Source organism: Xyrauchen texanus, chromosome 25 (genome assembly GCF_025860055.1).
Source record: "Xyrauchen texanus isolate HMW12.3.18 chromosome 25, RBS_HiC_50CHRs, whole genome shotgun sequence".
In the NCBI taxonomy this organism is placed as follows: Eukaryota; Metazoa; Chordata; class Actinopteri; order Cypriniformes; family Catostomidae; genus Xyrauchen; species Xyrauchen texanus.
In genome coordinates this window covers 11,016,581-11,033,997 of record NC_068300.1, presented here as the reverse complement: position 1 = coordinate 11,033,997, position 17,417 = coordinate 11,016,581, and the positions used below count along the sequence as shown (strand labels likewise).

The window sequence follows — 17,417 nt, the reverse complement described above, 5'->3', positions numbered from 1 at the left end:
CAACTGAAACAACCCCAGATCATAACACTGCCTCCAGAGGCTTGTACAGTGGGCACTATGCATGATGGTTGCATCGCTTCATGCGCTTCCCTTCTTACCTTGACGTACCCATCGCTTTGAAATAGGCAGTAGCTGTCCTATGCAAAAAACGCTTGAGGTGACATGCTGTTTTGGGTACACGCCGTTAACAGTGCTCTCAGAGCGGTTCACGTTAGAAACTGCCGGGTTCAGGTCAGTATGACTTTGGGTTTGTAAATAATAAAAAAATAAATAGGCCATCAAAACAAGCCAGTACAATGGCTTATAGGATGAATTTAAAATTATGATTTAAAATCAATTTTATGTAATTTTTAAGTAAAAAATTTCAAAATGGGTGCCAGGTTGGTCGGTTGCTTGGGGCATCAGAAATTGTAAAACCTGCCCCTGAGAAGGGTGAATCTGGACTCATCAGACCACATGACCTTTTTTCATTGCTCCACAGTCCAATCTTTATGCTCCCAAGCAAACTGAAGTAGTTTTTTCTGATTAGCCTCAATAACAAGTGGCTTTCTTGTTGCCACACAACTGTTTAGTCCCAATCCTGTAAGATCTTGTCACATTGTGCTCTTAACTTTCAGTATTACACATAGCCGTGAAGTCTACTGTCGATTTCCAACCACATTTCTTCCATGTAGCTGAGTTGCCACATTCACCATTAATTACAATTGTTTTGTCAGGCCAGCATGGTGGCCAGGTATTCCTGTACCATCTGTTACATAGTGCAAGCGCTGAGTGTCCAACATTCCACACAAAAAAACATTCCTTCTTTTCGGTTGAAGTTGTAAATCATCTGGGTACTCCTAGTACTTTTTTTTGTTGCATTTGCAGTTAAACATGCTTCTTGCATTACAACACAAAATGATAAAGAATAATGCAGTTTGATATGCACCAGAAAGTCATACTGGTTTGAAACAACACACGTATGAGTAAATGATGACAGGGTTTTCATTATAGGGTGAATTATCCTAAAAAAAAAAAAAAGGAATTTTTATTTATTCTTTGCATGAAGAAGATATGTACGTAGGCTGAGAAAAACAAAAACCAACATCACCAGAACAAAATAAGTGACAAAATGTCAAATCTGAAAACACAACACATTTTGTTCCCCATTATTTTGTTTTGATTTGTAAATTGATATATTTGTAAGTTGTATATAAGTTGTTATATACCATAGAAATGGTATATAATTGTAACAATGTTACTCAAGGATTACCAATTTCAAGTACCATTATATTTACACGGTATTCAAAAACATCTTGAAAAACCCATGGTAATACTGTTTTCTTTTGTCCCAGAAACATTTGCATACACATACCAACACCCAATATAAGTGTCAGTCATTTAGTAACCTTGAATAGTGATTATTTAAGTATCTATGAGCTAAATTAAAAGGAACTTGCTTAAATGCAATGTGTTTGGAGTAGAATTAAACACAACCACTTTCTTTAACAGAATATTATTTATTCAAAATGTAAACACAACATGACAATCTGTTTACACACTCCTCTACAGGAAAGTATATCAATCGACAGTGTTCATGGAGGTGTCAAAAATTCTATTATTTGAAACAAAACACTTCAATTGGGGGGCAAGTTGTCAAATGACCAGAACATTCTGGTACAATGACAATATTCATTACGGTATTCGCTCCGAATCAGAGTAAATGCTGATATGACTGTTCCAACCCAGAAAGGGACGTTTCGCAGTGCATGTAAGTCTCAGCAAACTAGACTTTGACTTGCAAGTTTTAACAACTTTATTATTTGTACATCTCAATGATTATGGAGGAAGTAACTCACTTTTTCTAAGAAACACATCCTCTTTTACAGTACAACAGGAAATTGTAAGAATTTAATGCACTTAAATGCATATTCTCCTGCCTAAAAGAAGACTAAAATGGATATTTTTTTTTTTTTACATTTTTTGAGAATTATTGCATAAATCACAACCCTTGGAAAAGAAGTGAAGTGCTGTGTATCGTAAAAAGCCAAGTTGACAACTCTACATATTGCACAAAAACATAAGTTATAGTGTTACATGGCCTGAAAAAGAGTTGATAATGCTTTCTTTTGGCCGACAGTGACCGCTCTGAAAGATCGTTATTGTACACTTGGAGCGCCGCATCACAGACACACAAATCTAATGACAAGTAACTCATTTCACGCCGTTTCTTTCCTGTCCTAACTGGTTGTTATGGTTGCTGTAGCGCAAGCGAGCACAAATTTCCATAGTTAAAGCATGTGTACATTCGAGCCATTTCCATTGCATTAAATGGTTTGGGTTCTCAGTCACAGCAAATGGTGTGATGCACATTTCAAGAGTATTTTATTCTATGTTATTTTAAGGGATGATTGGACTGCAGTTTTTTCTTTTAATCTTAAACGTAAAAACGGTTCATCGTCCAATGTGCAGATTTGAATATCTTCAGATCAATAAGAAATGCAAAAACAGATGTTGAATTAAAAGAAGAGGCCTTAAAATGCCCATTCAGATGATCACTGCATGGTCACTCGGGCTTAGCTTCCTATGGGAATTGGGTAAGGTAAAAAAAAAAAAATAATGAGCACCTTATATATTAAAGCCATCATTTCACTTGACCTTTGAGTGGTTCTCACCACTAAGAAGGACATCACAGAGCTCTTAATCTCAAATACAGGACCGCTTCGTTTTATTTGGTTGTGAGAACACCTTTTGATCTCTCGCTACCTATTTTGGTCATAAGAACGGCTCCAGCCTTTCGTTCCTCCCGGTATAATCTCTCACTGGGCGATTCACTCCTGCGCGATGCTCCGCAGAACGTATTTAACTGTGTAGGCGAAGGCGGCAAAGCCTACGATGACGAATAAGTTGGCGAGCGCTCCACCTAGGAGTCCATGATTTCGATTGACCTGTTGGAGGTCGGGTGGGAGGGCTGCCCCTGGGGGCAAATGCCCGTTTAAAGGCAGATGCCCATTTTGCGCGTGGTGGGCTTCCCCGTCCGGCACCACGTCGGGGAGAGGCAGAGATTGAGAGCGGGAACGGAGCTCCTCCTGCATACGCTGTTTCTGCTTGATTTCCTGTGTGGTGGGAGAAAACAGGAACAAATATTTAAAGGAATATTCCGGGTTCACAAGTTAAGCTCAATCAGCAGCATTTGTGGCATAATGTTGATAACAAAAAATAATTTGACTTGCCCTTGATTTAAAAAAAAAAAACTACAAATGTACAGTGAGGCACTTACAATGGAAGTGAATGGGGCCAATCCTTAAACATTAAAATATACATTGTTGCAAATGTACAGACATAAGACAAACAATATTCATGTAAACACGATTTTAGTATTATAAAATTGCTTAATAACCATAGGTGTAAAGTTAAATCCAATGGCACTGGTAAATCCTGTAATCTGGTAAAACTTTGTAACGCTGGTAAATACCTGATTTTATCACACTAAAATGTATAATATTTATATCTTGTGACTACACTTTTAAAATAGTGTGTATGTTAACGTTTATGGACTGGCCCCATTTACTTCCATTGTAAGTGCCTTACTGTAACCGATTTTTGCTTCTTTTTAAATAAACGGGGTAAGTCGAAAATAATTTTTTGTGGTAATCAACATTATGCCACAAATGCTGTGGATTGAGCTTAACTAAAATACATTCCTTTATTAAATTCCTTTAATACATTTGCTAAAATAATGTGTGTACTGCTTGAAAGCAGAAGTCTTGCATAATACTTACTTCGACAACATCTGGAAACAGCTCGCAAAAGACTTTGTCCTTGATGTTGAACGCAAGGCTCTGGGAGGCCAGCTGTCTTTTCTTTGTTGAGAAAAATAAATAGTGGAACAAATTTATTGAAATGGATTTTGGACAAGATGTTTTCATAGATTGAGATTTGAGGAGATTGCAGCTAATTTATAAATGGTGTAAAAAATAAACAAATACTTAACATCTATCTTAAAGGGATAGTTCACCCCAAAATGAAAATTCTGTCATCATTTACTCACCCACATGTCGCAGTTTTTTTCATGGAACACAAAGTGAGATATTTAACAGATTGTCTAGAATAGTCTTATCCATACAACAAAATTAGTAGTAGATGATTTATACTGTCAAGACCCATGATTGCCCATGATTAGCTGTATTGTATGGTACTCTTTTCGGTCCTTTTTGGAGCATGACAGAATCTACTGTATATCCATCTATTCTTGTTGTATGGAAAACAATTTTTTTAGCCTGGACATTCTGCTGAATATATCCTTTCATTTCCCATGGGACAAAACAAATGACATGGGGATGATTCATTACAGACAGAATTTTCATTTTTGGGTGAATTATTGCTAAGGCACAAAGCTCAAAGACATTACACTGTTTGATACTCACTGTGAAGTCAGAGGTCTCGATACTGCCGAGAGTCGGGCCTTTTTCAACCATGAAGCTCAGGAGACCGGTTAAGATGGTGGATACAGACCACGCAGGGTTCCATGTATCAGGATGAAAATCTGTGATGGAAAGACATAACCTGAAAGAGAAAGGAAAAGTAAGGTGCTGTTCATACTGAATGTGTTCTCGTTCTAAAAAAAGATGAATAAAATGGAACAGTGTCCCACAATGCGTTTTTAACAGTTAAATACCTTTTTACCATGACACGGTACAGAGCATCTTAAAAAACAGAGACGCCATGCAATGGACAAAAATATCTAGAACATGTTTACATAGGAATACAATTAAAAATGACATTTTCACTATATAGCACAGTAGAGGTTGACAAATATTGGATTTTGAGGATACTGATATCTATACTGATGGATGGAGGATTGGGTGCTAACCAGTGTTATGGTTGCCAGACAGGTGATTTTACCAGTCTGATTCTTACCTTGTATTACATTTAAATCTGCCGTTAGGTGTGATCATGTATATGCTCGGCGGTTTGAAGGGGAATTCCCGTGGGAAAATGAGTTTGCCATGATAATATCCACCTATGAATGCGAGAGGAGTCAAAATTAAGCAGACATTTCACAGTTTCAAAAAGGAACTGATAATGGGTAAATGATGGGCAAAGAATCACCTTCATATGGCGTTTTCTCAGGGCCACGAACTAGATAATGCCTGAAAAATAAGGAAATAAAGTGAGGGGTGTGGTTAACATGCGATTGTAGATGGAATGATGATTACTGCCATACTGCTTGACCTTGGACGAAAAGAATGTCATGATGGATTTAGAACAACATAAGGGTGAGTAAATGATGAGCGTTTGAATTTTTGGGAGAACAATTTCTTTAACTAGCGCAGACTATAACCAGTATAAGTGGTGGAACAATGCTAATCCAATCAGTGATGTGGAGAAAATCAAGTGTACCATTCCAAAATGTTTGATGGGAGCGGTTCTGCACAGATGTAGGGGACCGGATCTTTCTTGATTCGCAAGTAGTCCTGTTTTAACCTCTGAGTTGCTGTGGTTGGAGCCCTCTTGTTTAAGTTGTTGCTCATCTGTGAAATCACATTTCAGTTCAACACAAATTTAACAATTCCTATTAATAAAATATAATATGAAAACATGTAACAGATAGACAGACAGAAACTATAGATAGATAGAAAGATAGATAGATTATATATGACAGACTGACAGACAGATGACAGACAGACTATATAGATAGACAGATAGATAGAGACAGACAGACTATAAATAGATAGATGACAGACAAACAGACAGGCTATAGATAGATAGAAAGATAGATAGATTATATATGACAGACTGACAGACAGATGACAGACAGACTATAGATAGACAGACAGACAGACTATATAGATAGACAGATAGATAGAGAGACAGACAGACTATAAATAGATAGATGACAGACAAACAGACAGGCTATAGATAGATAGATGATATATGACAGACAGACAGATAGATAGATAGATAGAGAGACAGACAGACTATAAATAGATAGATTATATATATATATAGATAGATAGATAGATAGATGACAGACAAACAGACAGACTATAGATGATATATGACAGACAGACAGATGACAGATAGATTATAGATATACGATAGATAGAGATAGACAGATGATATACGACAGACAGATAGATGACAGACGATAGATGACAGACAACAGATAGACAGACAAACTATAGATAGATCGATGATATACGAAAGACAGACAGACGACAGACAGATTATAGATAGATATACGATAGATAGATAGATGACAGAAAGATGATATGACAGACAGACAGACAGATAGATGATATACGACAGACAGACAGATGGACGATATACAACAGACAGACAGACAGACAGACGGACGATATACGACAGACAGACGGACGATATACGACAGACAGATGACATACGACAGACAGACAGATAGATAGATGATATACGACAGACAGACAGATAGATAGATGATATACGACAGACAGACAGATGATATACGACAGACAGACAGATAGATAGATGATATATGACAGACAGACAGATAGATGATATATGACAGACAGACAGATAGATAGATGATATACGACAGACAGATTATAGATAAATAGATAGCAGACATATTATAGATAGATAGATAGATAGATAGATAGATGACATACAGATAGATAAATAGATAGACTATAGACAGATAGATAGATGACAGACAGACAGACAGAGAGATAGATAGATAGATAGATAGATAGATAGATAGACAGATACCATATTGTTATGATTGGTATTATATTAAACAGACAGATTGACTTTACAAGTATTACTTACAAAATGATAACAAATCAAATTTCCAATGTCTTTTCTTTAAATTTACCTATATTTAATCGACTACACAAAAACAACTAATGAGATTTTCACGCAATAAGCCAGCAGTCAATTAACGGATCCTTATGGTGACATATGTTAAAAGACCCATTAACACCTTAAAAGTCAGCATCTGATATATAAAAGACGATTATAATGAAAACCAGGTGGACATATGGTTAAAAAAATCACATTATAAGCGAACGACGTCGTTAGAGCGGACACATGACCCGTTTCTAAACCTAGTTTAGAGTCGCTTACGTAAACAACATCTTTGTGCAACATCAACGCGTTCCGATGGTTCGTTTATCATAGGTCACCTATGTTGCCAAAAAATGCTGTTTACATACGGAGCTCACTACTTTTGAGACACAGCCATTGACAGTGAACGGGGATATTGAAACATTTCAGTCTCACCTCTTTCAACGCCCTCCACGGGATCAACCAAGGTCAAATTGGGGTGATATTTCGATATCCTTTAGTTTCCGATTAAATACGCCCGTGAAAAACAAACAAAATTAACAAAAATGTAGCTCTTCAGCTGAGGTGTAATTGTCATCTATCCCCCATGCCAATATGGCTGCCGTAACACAAGGAAGTGATGATGTCAAAGAGAAAATAAAAGTTCTGGAAAGTATTGCGCTGCTTTTCAAAATAAAAGTCTTAGAATTTAAAGAAAAAAAAAAAAGGGATAGTTCACAAAAAAAATACAATAATAATAATTAATCTCATTATTTACTCACCATAATCATATCCCAGATGTGTATGCCGTTCTTTCTTCTGCACAACACAAAAGAAGATTTTAAGAAGAATATTTCAGCTCTGTGTAGGTCCATACAATGCAAGTGAATGGTGACCAGACATTTCAAGCTCCAAAAATCAAATAAAGGCAGCATAAAGGTAATCCATATGACTCCAGTGGTTAAATCTATGTCTTTAGAAGCAATATAATAGATGTGGGTGAGAAACAGATACATATTTAAGTCCTTTTTTACTATAAATCTCCACTTTCACATTCTGAAAGTGAAAGTGGAGATTTAAAGTAAAAAATTATTGAAATATTGATCTGTTTCTCACCCAAAGTGATTGCATCGCTTCAGAAGACATATTTAACCACGGGAGTCGTATGGATTACGTTTATGCTGCCTTTATGTGATTTTTGGAGTTTCAAAGTTCAGGTCACCATTAACATTGAATGGACTTCTTAGATATTCTTTTAAAAATCTGCATTAGTGTCCAGCAGAAGAAAGAAAGCCATACACATCTGGGATATTTTTGAGTGAACTGTCCCTTTAAGAAATATTGTTTTAATATAAATCAATTATAATCAAAAATGTATTTCACACTCTATGAAAATATGTTTAGGATTGCATTATCATTATCATTGCATAACCTGGAAGTTGAAAATTGTCTAATTGTTTAGGAAATAAGGGCTAAAATGTGCGGACGTCAGTTTAACCAGCTTTCGAAACAATGTAATACACTGAAAAAAATCATTTTCTTAACTAGTATTTTTGTCTTGTTTTCCAGTAAAAATATCTAATCATTCAAAATACAAGATATATTTACTTGACAAGCTAAATGGCATTAGATATTAAGTCGTTTTTAGAGAAATTAGACAAAATAAAATTGCCAATGGGGTCTGAAATAAATAGAGGAATATTCTGGGTTCAATATAATTTAAGCTCAATCAACAGTATTTGTGGCATAATATTGATTACCACAAAAAAGATTTTACTTTACTTTAAAAAAAGCTAAAATCTGGATTACAGTGAGGCACTTTAACACAGTGCCTCACTGTAACACAAATTCGTTTTTTTAAGAAAAGGAGGGATGACTCAAAATCTTTTTTGTGGTAATCAATATTATGCCACAAATACTGTCAATTAAGATCAACTTGTATTGAACCAGGAACATTCTTTTAAGTTTATTTTTCCCATCCCATTGGCAAACGGTCAATATTTTTACTGGAATTTTTTTTTGTTAAGAATTACACACAAACACACACACACACACACATATATATATATATTATTATTATTTATTTTTATTTTATTTATTTATTATAATTTTTTTGCGGTCTAAGTTGTATGAAATATATTTTTGAACATACACTAAAGGGTAAGTTCCCCCCCAAAATATATTATTCTATAATTTTCGTGTCATTCCAAATCTGAGTGACTTTTCATATTCATTTTATGGAAAAGATGTAATGAAAGTGAATGGTGACTGAGACTAACATACTGCCTAACATCTTTTTTTGTTCCATGGGAGGAAGTCATAAAGGTTTAGAACAACATGAGGGTAAATGATAACAGAATTTTTACATTTTGGGTGAACTATCCCTGTAACTACTAATTTTAAGCATCATATAATTAAATTATGTTCATACTGTAATAATAATAAAATAAATTTAAACTCTTTGCTGCATCTAATATTAAAACGTAATCTTCTGTTTGCCACTCTCCGCATCAATAACTTAATGACCACGTACACATATTTATTTTCATAAAATGTAATATGTGTGAATTTATGTACAACATGTTTTACAGTGAAGAAATAACCTAAATTATTTCAGAATATTTTAAGGAAAATTCATTTTATCCCCTTTGTTCAAAAGCTAGATACATGTAAAAATCACACAGTATATTACAATGCAGCACATTTCTTTATTACAATTGTCTATTATCTAGCATATTAAAAAATACATTTTTATAAGATAGTGTATTCTCACGCTTACTCAGGCTCACACAACATCATTTTGCATTGTTACAAAATACCATTATTTTATGATATATTATCAATTTGCATCTAAAAAGACAGTATATAATATCTGCATTTCAATTTGCAATGATTTATAACTGATACAATATCAAAACCAATATAGACTACACCAGCATAGTCAATACAGAACAGTACATTTATCACTAAAGCAAAATTATAAAGTGATTAAATGATTTCTAAAAAGTTTGGAAATACAAAGTTTGGAAAAACGTTCCCACTAGTCCAACTGCTTGTAAATGTAAGACAGTAAAACAATCAGGGCTGTTTATGCTTTGCAATATAGGATAGTTGATATATTGCTTGTATTGTGATGAAATGAAAAATGGCATAAAATTCATGCATGACTTTTTAAATAAATGCAGTCTGTTTTTAACACAGATGAAATCATATATAGTAAAAGTTTTGATATGAGCCCATTTACTGCTTTGTTAAGTGCTTATTACTGTCTACAGCTAAGGTTGAAAAAGAAGGAAGAGAATGCCTAAAGGAAACAAAAACAAAACCAAAAATTGGGGGATAAGTCCAGCTGACCCCCATAAAGTCATACAAAAGTATGTGTAAAATCATTACAAACATTCAACGTGAAACCACAAGTATTGTCTTAAATCCTTTACACTCATTTCCAGCTACTCAAAGTGTCTTCTACTCTTGCTCGGTTCATCAGTCAAACTCTAGATTACAAAGAAAAATAAAGGTTGTTTTATATTTATAAACCATTAATGTAACAATACAAATGATTAATGGACATCAAACAGTTACCTGAAAGAGTGACGGAAATGAATACTCCTCCGTTTCAGTTTCTCGGGATTGTGTGATGCCATATGAGAAAACTCACGGAAAATGTCCAGGTATGTGGTGTCACCTAAAATAGGATAAAACACAGTCGTACAATATCACAGTTATGTGAATATCCCAAATGCACTGATACTTTTAAATACAGACAGTAGGATTAAAACAATTCATGATAAAATGACAATTATCTAATGTTAGTAGAGATGTTAAGCTTGTTTGCTACTTTACTACTGCAAAAGAAGGTTTCTAACCCTTTAAGCTCAGATGGCGTAGTAATAATCAAAATGCTAATAACTACAGTCTTGACCAACAAAAAATAGGTATCGTTTTAAAGTTTAGAAGCTGCACTTTACAATGTAGCATCATGGAATGCTTAAACAATTCAGATTGCGCAAACCAGTGGTGAAAGTCCTCCATATTTGGGCAGACAGCCATGTGATCCATCACTCTAATGGCATAAAAGCATTTATTGATGACTCAAATTACACAGAATGAAACTCATTCTGTGAATCTCATTACTAAAATCATTTCTGCATGCTATGCAAACCTTTAGTCATTGTTGTGTTTGCATGTGTAAATAGTTCTTATGTACATTTATTATGTTTCATTTGTTTGGTTAGGCTTTTGGACACTTGGAGACGTTTTTGGACACTAGGATCAATAATTGTGTTTATAATGCAATAACTTTTTATTGGTTTGTTGTACCAACACAAACATTTACACAGCTACATGTGACATGATTGGGAACAAAAACAAAAGCAGTTTTTCTGAGCTTCCTTATTTACACCCTGAGATATACTGTTTGTCATATAATTGTTTTTAGAAAAAAGTCAATTTTGGCTCAATTTCTTTTGAGATTTGTTTTTTTAACAGTTTGTTAGGCTGGGAGTCTCAGAATATATCATAATCTATATAATTAAAACATATGAAAAGTTTTCTTTAAAATTATACCAAACACAACCCTCGAGTTATAAGCCTTTAATTTAGGGTATGCACTGTAACAGGACATCTTTAAAAACACCCTCAGAGCTTAAAGGGCTAAACTGGCATTATAAGGGCATTTTCTTTCCTCTACTTTTCTCCCCAATTTGGAATTCCCAATGCGCGGTGTAGTGACTCGCCTCAATGCGGGTGCCGGAAGATGAATCTCAGTTGCCTCCACATCCGAGACCGTCAATCCGCGCATATTATCATGTGGCTTGTTGAGCGCTTTACCGCGGAGACACAGCGCATATGGAGACCCACACTATTCACCGTGGCACCCATGCACAACTCATCCACGCCCCATCCACAGCGAGAACCACATTATAACGACCACAAGGAGGTTACTCCATGTGACTCTACCCTCAAATTGGCAACCGGGCCAATTTGGTTGCTTAGGAGACCTGACTGGATTCACTCAGCATGGGCATTGAGCCTATTGATATAACTGCATTTTTGGCATTTTGAAATGCACTTGATTTGACTTGATACAAATTGGCCCTGAAAATGGAGGTGCACAACCATCCATCCATCCATCCATCCATCCATCCATCCATCGTCAACCGCTTATCCTGTGTACAGGGTCGCGGGGGGCTGGAGCCTATCCCAGCTAACATTGGGCGAAAGGCAGGGGACACCCTGGACAGGTCCATCGCAGGGCCACACATAGACAGACATACACTCACACTCACCTCCACATCCACACCTAGGGCAATTGTTTTGGAGACACCAATTAACCAGGTTAGTTGGTGCATGTCTTTTGGATGGTGGGAGGAAGCCGGAGTACCCGGAGAGTACCCACGCAGACACGGGGAGAACATGCAAACTCCACGGCCGGGGCAACCAGGGTTTGAACCCACGACCTTCTTGCTGTGAGGCGACAGTGCTAACCGCTGCACCACCGTGCCGCCATAGGTGCACAACCTTCAGAAAAAATTGTTTGTCAACCTCAAGTGGTCAAACTAAATATTATATGAGCCGTTTTATTTTAGATTCATTTTACATGAATCAAACCCTGTTACCAAAATGTAAGACAAAGACTGATTTGTATTTCCAAGGAAAAAAAAAAACTTAGATAAAATAAAATTAATTGATGAATTAATAACAATTAACAAAATAAAACATGTAAAATAAAATAAATGCGCTACATCAAAATGGATAACAGTGCATCTAATGTGTAAAAATAAAATGGTGCTCAAGTGTTTGTGAACAAGTGCCACTTCAAACTTCAAAGAATTAGATAAAGAATTAAAGGGGCAGTAACGGCACTACAGCTCATGAATTGCCCCTTTCAAAGAAAACCACAGAGGCTCCTACTTTCAGCCTGGTCTCAAAATCCTTGTGCCACATAGGGTCTTTGTACTGGTGACCATAGCAACAACTTAAAGTATGAAGAGAACAAAAAAGAGGGTTTGAACACTTTGCTAAACGGTGTGAATTTCTCATGCTTCATTTAAAACTAAGAGACAGTCCCTGTCTTTCCAGGAAGGGGTACTCGAGCATACTGACTAATGTCTCTAAAAGAAGCCCCATAGACTTCCATTCTAAATATATTTCTGTCAATACGTTTTTCTTTTAAAAATTTTTTTTTTCAAATTGAGGTACAGGTCAAAATGATTTTCTGTAGAATCCAAAATGCCACAAATGCTGTCAGTTGAGTTTAGCTTGTATCTAACTTGGTATATGTGGCAGGGCGGAGGGCGGGGCCGGGTCATGATTCCGTACACCCGGCCCCTAATCAGGCTAATCAAGCCTCAGAGAGGGATAAAGGCCGCCTGGAAGCTGCAGTGCGACGGAGAGAGAGATTTACGGACAGCTGTCTGACACCTTTGTGTGTGCTTGACTTATGGTTCAGTGTTAGGGGGTTAATGGTAAGGAGGAGGCGAGAACCGGCTGACAATATAAATAATCTTTTAATATAAAACGGAAACAAAAAGACAAACACACAAAGGTGTCGGACAGCTGTCCGTAAATCTCTCTCTCTCTCTCTCTCTCTCTCTCGCACTGCAGCTTCCAGTCGGCCTTTATCCCTCTCTGAGGCTTGATTAGCCTGATTAGGCGCCGGGTGTCCGGAATCACGACCTGGCCCTGCCCTCCACACTATCACAGAACAGTATATTCCTTTTAAAAAGTGACAAGATGAATAAAAAAATTAAAAACAGTAAATGCAATGATAATGATTTATTTACCTGTATATTATACTATAAAATATATACAAATTAATTTTTGAAATGTTTTAGAACAAAAAACCTGATAATTTGTATCACAAGGAACTGAAAAAAAAGCATCTTCTTGAGAGTTTATTAATGAGATGACAGTTAATGTAGATAGTTCTTTAATAATAATAATAATAATAATAGCACACTAATTTAGCAGAGCACTTTAGAGAAAGAAGAGGCAATAGAAGAGAAGGCAAGCACAAGCAGTTAGTAATTCAGTCACATTGTTCATTTATTTTCTGTTTAAAAGGACAAATGATAAAAGTGCAGAAATGCAGAGCAAAAAGATCAACTAAGTTGCAGTGGTTTTAGTTTACAGAAGAATGAGTTATACAATATTCAGACACATTAAAATTTCTAGAGTGACAGAAATTAAAGTATACAGAAATGATCGAACAAAATGTTGAAAGCAAGCAGTAGAAGAGTTTATGCGCAACTACAGCCACAACGTTACACAATTTCTCATTACACAGTATTTCAAAACTAATACTGATTAGATCATCTTTAATATTTTATTTAGAGAATGCTTTTGGTTACATTTTCCACAGGACTGTGTTCAAATAGATTCGGTTTATTTAGTATTCTTCATAGTATCACTTTATTTTATATATTTACAAATGTAATGTTCCTGTACAACATACAGCATAATACAGAAAGTACTAAAATGTCCTTTTACCCCAATGTTTATCATTCTGTATTTTGGGGGGAAGGGGGGGCGGACGACTGTCTAGTCTGCATCACAAGCTACAGATATTTATTATATTTATGAATCTCCCCTCTACAAGTGCTATTTCTTTGATTAGTTTCCTCACTTATGAAAATGTCTGTTGTCTTTGGTTGGGACTTTAAGAGCACTAGACAAGCGTGAATCATGACGGCATTGGACTGTTGATTCGAATCACTGATTTCTAGTAATCTAGACTTAAATGGATAGGTCACCCAAAAATGGAAATCAATGCCATCATTTACTCACCCTCATGTTGTTCTAAACACAGAAGAAAGAAACTAAACACAGTTGTGGCAGGGAGGAGGGCGGGGCCGGTTTGTGATTTTACACACCCGGTCCCTTATCAGGCTAATCAAGCCTCTGAGAGGGATAAAGGCCGATTGCGGACGGTGGTGCGACGAGAGAGAGATGTGTGTGTGTGTTTGTCTTTTGTTTAAGTTAAGCATTAAAATATTATTTATATTGACAAGCCGGTTCTCGCCTCCTCCTTTCCATTGAACTGCTTTACAACAGTATGAACATGGCGGTGAGTAAATTATGACAGTTGAACTAGTTGGGGTGAACTAAACCATTTAAAGCTACTAGTTGGTTTTGTATATACAGTACTGGATACACAAAAAATTGAAATAACTTTAGGATTTACACATTTCAATTTCTTAACAAATTGTCATCAAATTGAATCGAGTAATCTTAAAAAAAAATTGAATGTCATTTTATTACTTACATTTTGTTTAAAAGATTACACAATTAAATTTGATGGAATTTTGGTTTGAAATTGAAATGTGAAAATCTTAAAAAAAAAAAAAACACTATAATATTTTTGAGTGCAAACAGATTTGTGATTTTACAACAATAAGTCTTTGTTTTTGTTTCTGGTCTGTGGATTGTGTTTCTCTGCATGTCTACAGTAGCAATTCAATTAAGCATTTAATGTAGAATTGAAATTGAGTTTGGTTGAGAATGGTAAAATTCACAAAGTATACGGAGTTACAAAATTACAATCTGTTTTTTCCATAAAATCATAATAGAAAGTGCAGACATGTCATTGCACTATTGCTCTGTGCAGCCCTCGAAAAAGCATACAAATCCTGTTTGAGGCATTTTCTATACCATCTCCCAAAAACAAGCAAAAAATGAAGCAAAACAAAAAACAGTGGCATTAAGAAAAAGTGCAAAACAGTGACATTAAAGTCAACATTAATCACATTTCTGTTAGTAGATTAATAGTTTTTAACAAAGACAATGTATACATTAATGACATACATTAATCACAGTTTTAAGACCCCACTTTCCTTAGATTCATGCATTTGCAAGCACAAAACATTTTAGGGCCCAATCCTTGTTTAAACCACATATAAATATACAAAATATGCCACCAGAACTCTGCATGGGAAGATTTATACACAGCTGCCTATCATGCTGTATAATGCCATTTGAACTGTAACCCAGAGGCTTTTGAGTTAGTTAGTTTAACAGTTTTAAGATACTTACAGTAGGACACAGTCAGTAAGTGTAATAGTCTTTGAAATTTGTCCCTGGTGACTGTTGTAGAAATGCCGCTAGGTACTGTGAACTTCTTGACTGCTTAAACATAGTACCATCAAACTCTATTAGGGTAATACCATATCACAAATCCTGCCGAAACAATGAATAACGTATGTTTTGGCTTACAGTACCACAGTTGGCTAAATCAGTAACCACAATGCACAAACCCATATATTGTCTTTAAATGGGCAGCACGGCAGAACTATGGTAAGCAGTGTGGCCTTTAATGTTGTCAGTCAGCAACTAGTCAACGTAGTTTTAGATTGCTGCGCGTGCCTGTCGCCAACAGCAATTTTAAAGGTGCATTCAGTAACTTTAGCCTTTGTGTCGTCTTAGACTTACACTGACACCCAGCGGCTTGGATGCAGCATCATATAAAATCAATAGTTTTCAGTTTCAGATGCCAGAAATGTAGTGTTCACAGTCAGCTATGATTACTTTAATCAATGAGTGAAAGTGTCAAACAACAGGACAGTTACTGAGATTAAGTGAGGAGTATTCGGCTGGTCATGTGATTCTAACATGGCAGCCGCCATGTGCGGACCCTCTCCATGTAGAATAAAACAGCTTTTGTCAGGTTACCGTTATGACTGGAGTCTTCATGATAATGTGAGTGGTCCTGATTTCCTTCATATATTGCAAAATTACAATTCATGTCTTTAAATTGTAGTTTTTACAGACAATGAAGCAAATGAACAAGTGAAATTGAACAAATTTGCTCGCTCGACAGAAGGTGAAACATTTGTTGTGAATACGCTGTTTCCATAAAAACGCACCACACGAAATGCCATATCCAAAACTGTCTATATCATGGAAAATGAATAACAGTCTCTAAAGCATGAAGAATTCAGAATAAAGTAACTTCAAAAAAGTTACCAATACTTAAGTATTCTGTACTAAGGTATTAAAGAGCACCTATTATGGTTTTTAAACGTGCCTAATTTGGTTTTAAAGGTCTCATACAATAGATTTACATGCATCCAAGGTTAAAAAACACTTTAATTTGCTCATCATTTAAATTGCAGCATTAACCTTTTTTCCCAGTGTAAAAAACGTTCCGTACTAAAGCATTCATTCTAAACTCCTCCTTTCTGAGAGCATACTCTGCTCTGATTGGTCAAATGTCCCAGTCTGTTGTGATTGGTCTACCGCTTAGTGTAGTGTTTGAGGGCGGGTCAAAGCTGTTCACGAGCAGCCAATGAAGACCAGAGGCGGGGTTTTTGTTACCATATTACGTAGGTTTGTACAGGAAGTAAGTCTGGAATTACTAACGACTCGTTTCAGGTGTTCAGAATCGGGTCTTTCTTTTGGGAGTCAATAACTCCATTTGTCGTGTCCTTTGATTTTTGAAACTTTGCAGACTTTTTTACATTCACATACAGCTATATAACACACTACATGAAAGGTAATATTTGAAAGGTACCTTTAATAGGTGCTCTTTAATTACTATGTAGCTATTATTTCAGGAGCTTGGGTTTTCACAACAAGACCATTTGTATTGTGTTGTATCTTTTGCATGTTTGATATGCCTACATGTTTACATT

The 17,417-nt window shown here is 35.8% G+C and overlaps 2 protein-coding genes across 3 annotated transcripts in view; both read right to left on the bottom strand.

Annotated features, from left to right (window-relative positions):
- Nucleotides 1-1,504: 1,504 nt before the first annotated feature.
- On the bottom strand, nucleotides 1,505-7,409 carry ube2j2 (ubiquitin-conjugating enzyme E2, J2 (UBC6 homolog, yeast)). Its single transcript, XM_052091530.1, has 7 exons — nucleotides 7,243-7,409; nucleotides 5,383-5,513; nucleotides 5,092-5,132; nucleotides 4,900-5,002; nucleotides 4,407-4,545; nucleotides 3,762-3,842; nucleotides 1,505-3,095 (listed from the first exon to the last, which is right to left on the bottom strand). Exons 2-7 carry the CDS (start codon nucleotides 5,511-5,513, stop codon nucleotides 2,811-2,813), a joined length of 780 nt encoding a protein of 259 aa, XP_051947490.1. The 5' UTR covers nucleotides 7,243-7,409; the 3' UTR covers nucleotides 1,505-2,810.
- A 2,077-nt stretch (nucleotides 7,410-9,486) lies between these two features.
- The window catches only part of LOC127618824 (arf-GAP with coiled-coil, ANK repeat and PH domain-containing protein 3-like), a 90,408-nt gene continuing 82,477 nt past the window's right edge, over nucleotides 9,487-17,417 (bottom strand). For both annotated transcript variants that reach the window (XM_052091461.1, XM_052091462.1), the window contains exons 25-26: nucleotides 10,369-10,471; nucleotides 9,487-10,280 (exon numbers count right to left, since the gene is read on the bottom strand). In XM_052091461.1, the coding sequence (XP_051947421.1) occupies nucleotides 10,274-10,280; nucleotides 10,369-10,471 (110 nt within the window). In that variant the 3' untranslated portion in view covers nucleotides 9,487-10,273. The remainder of the gene's footprint in view (nucleotides 10,281-10,368; nucleotides 10,472-17,417) is intronic.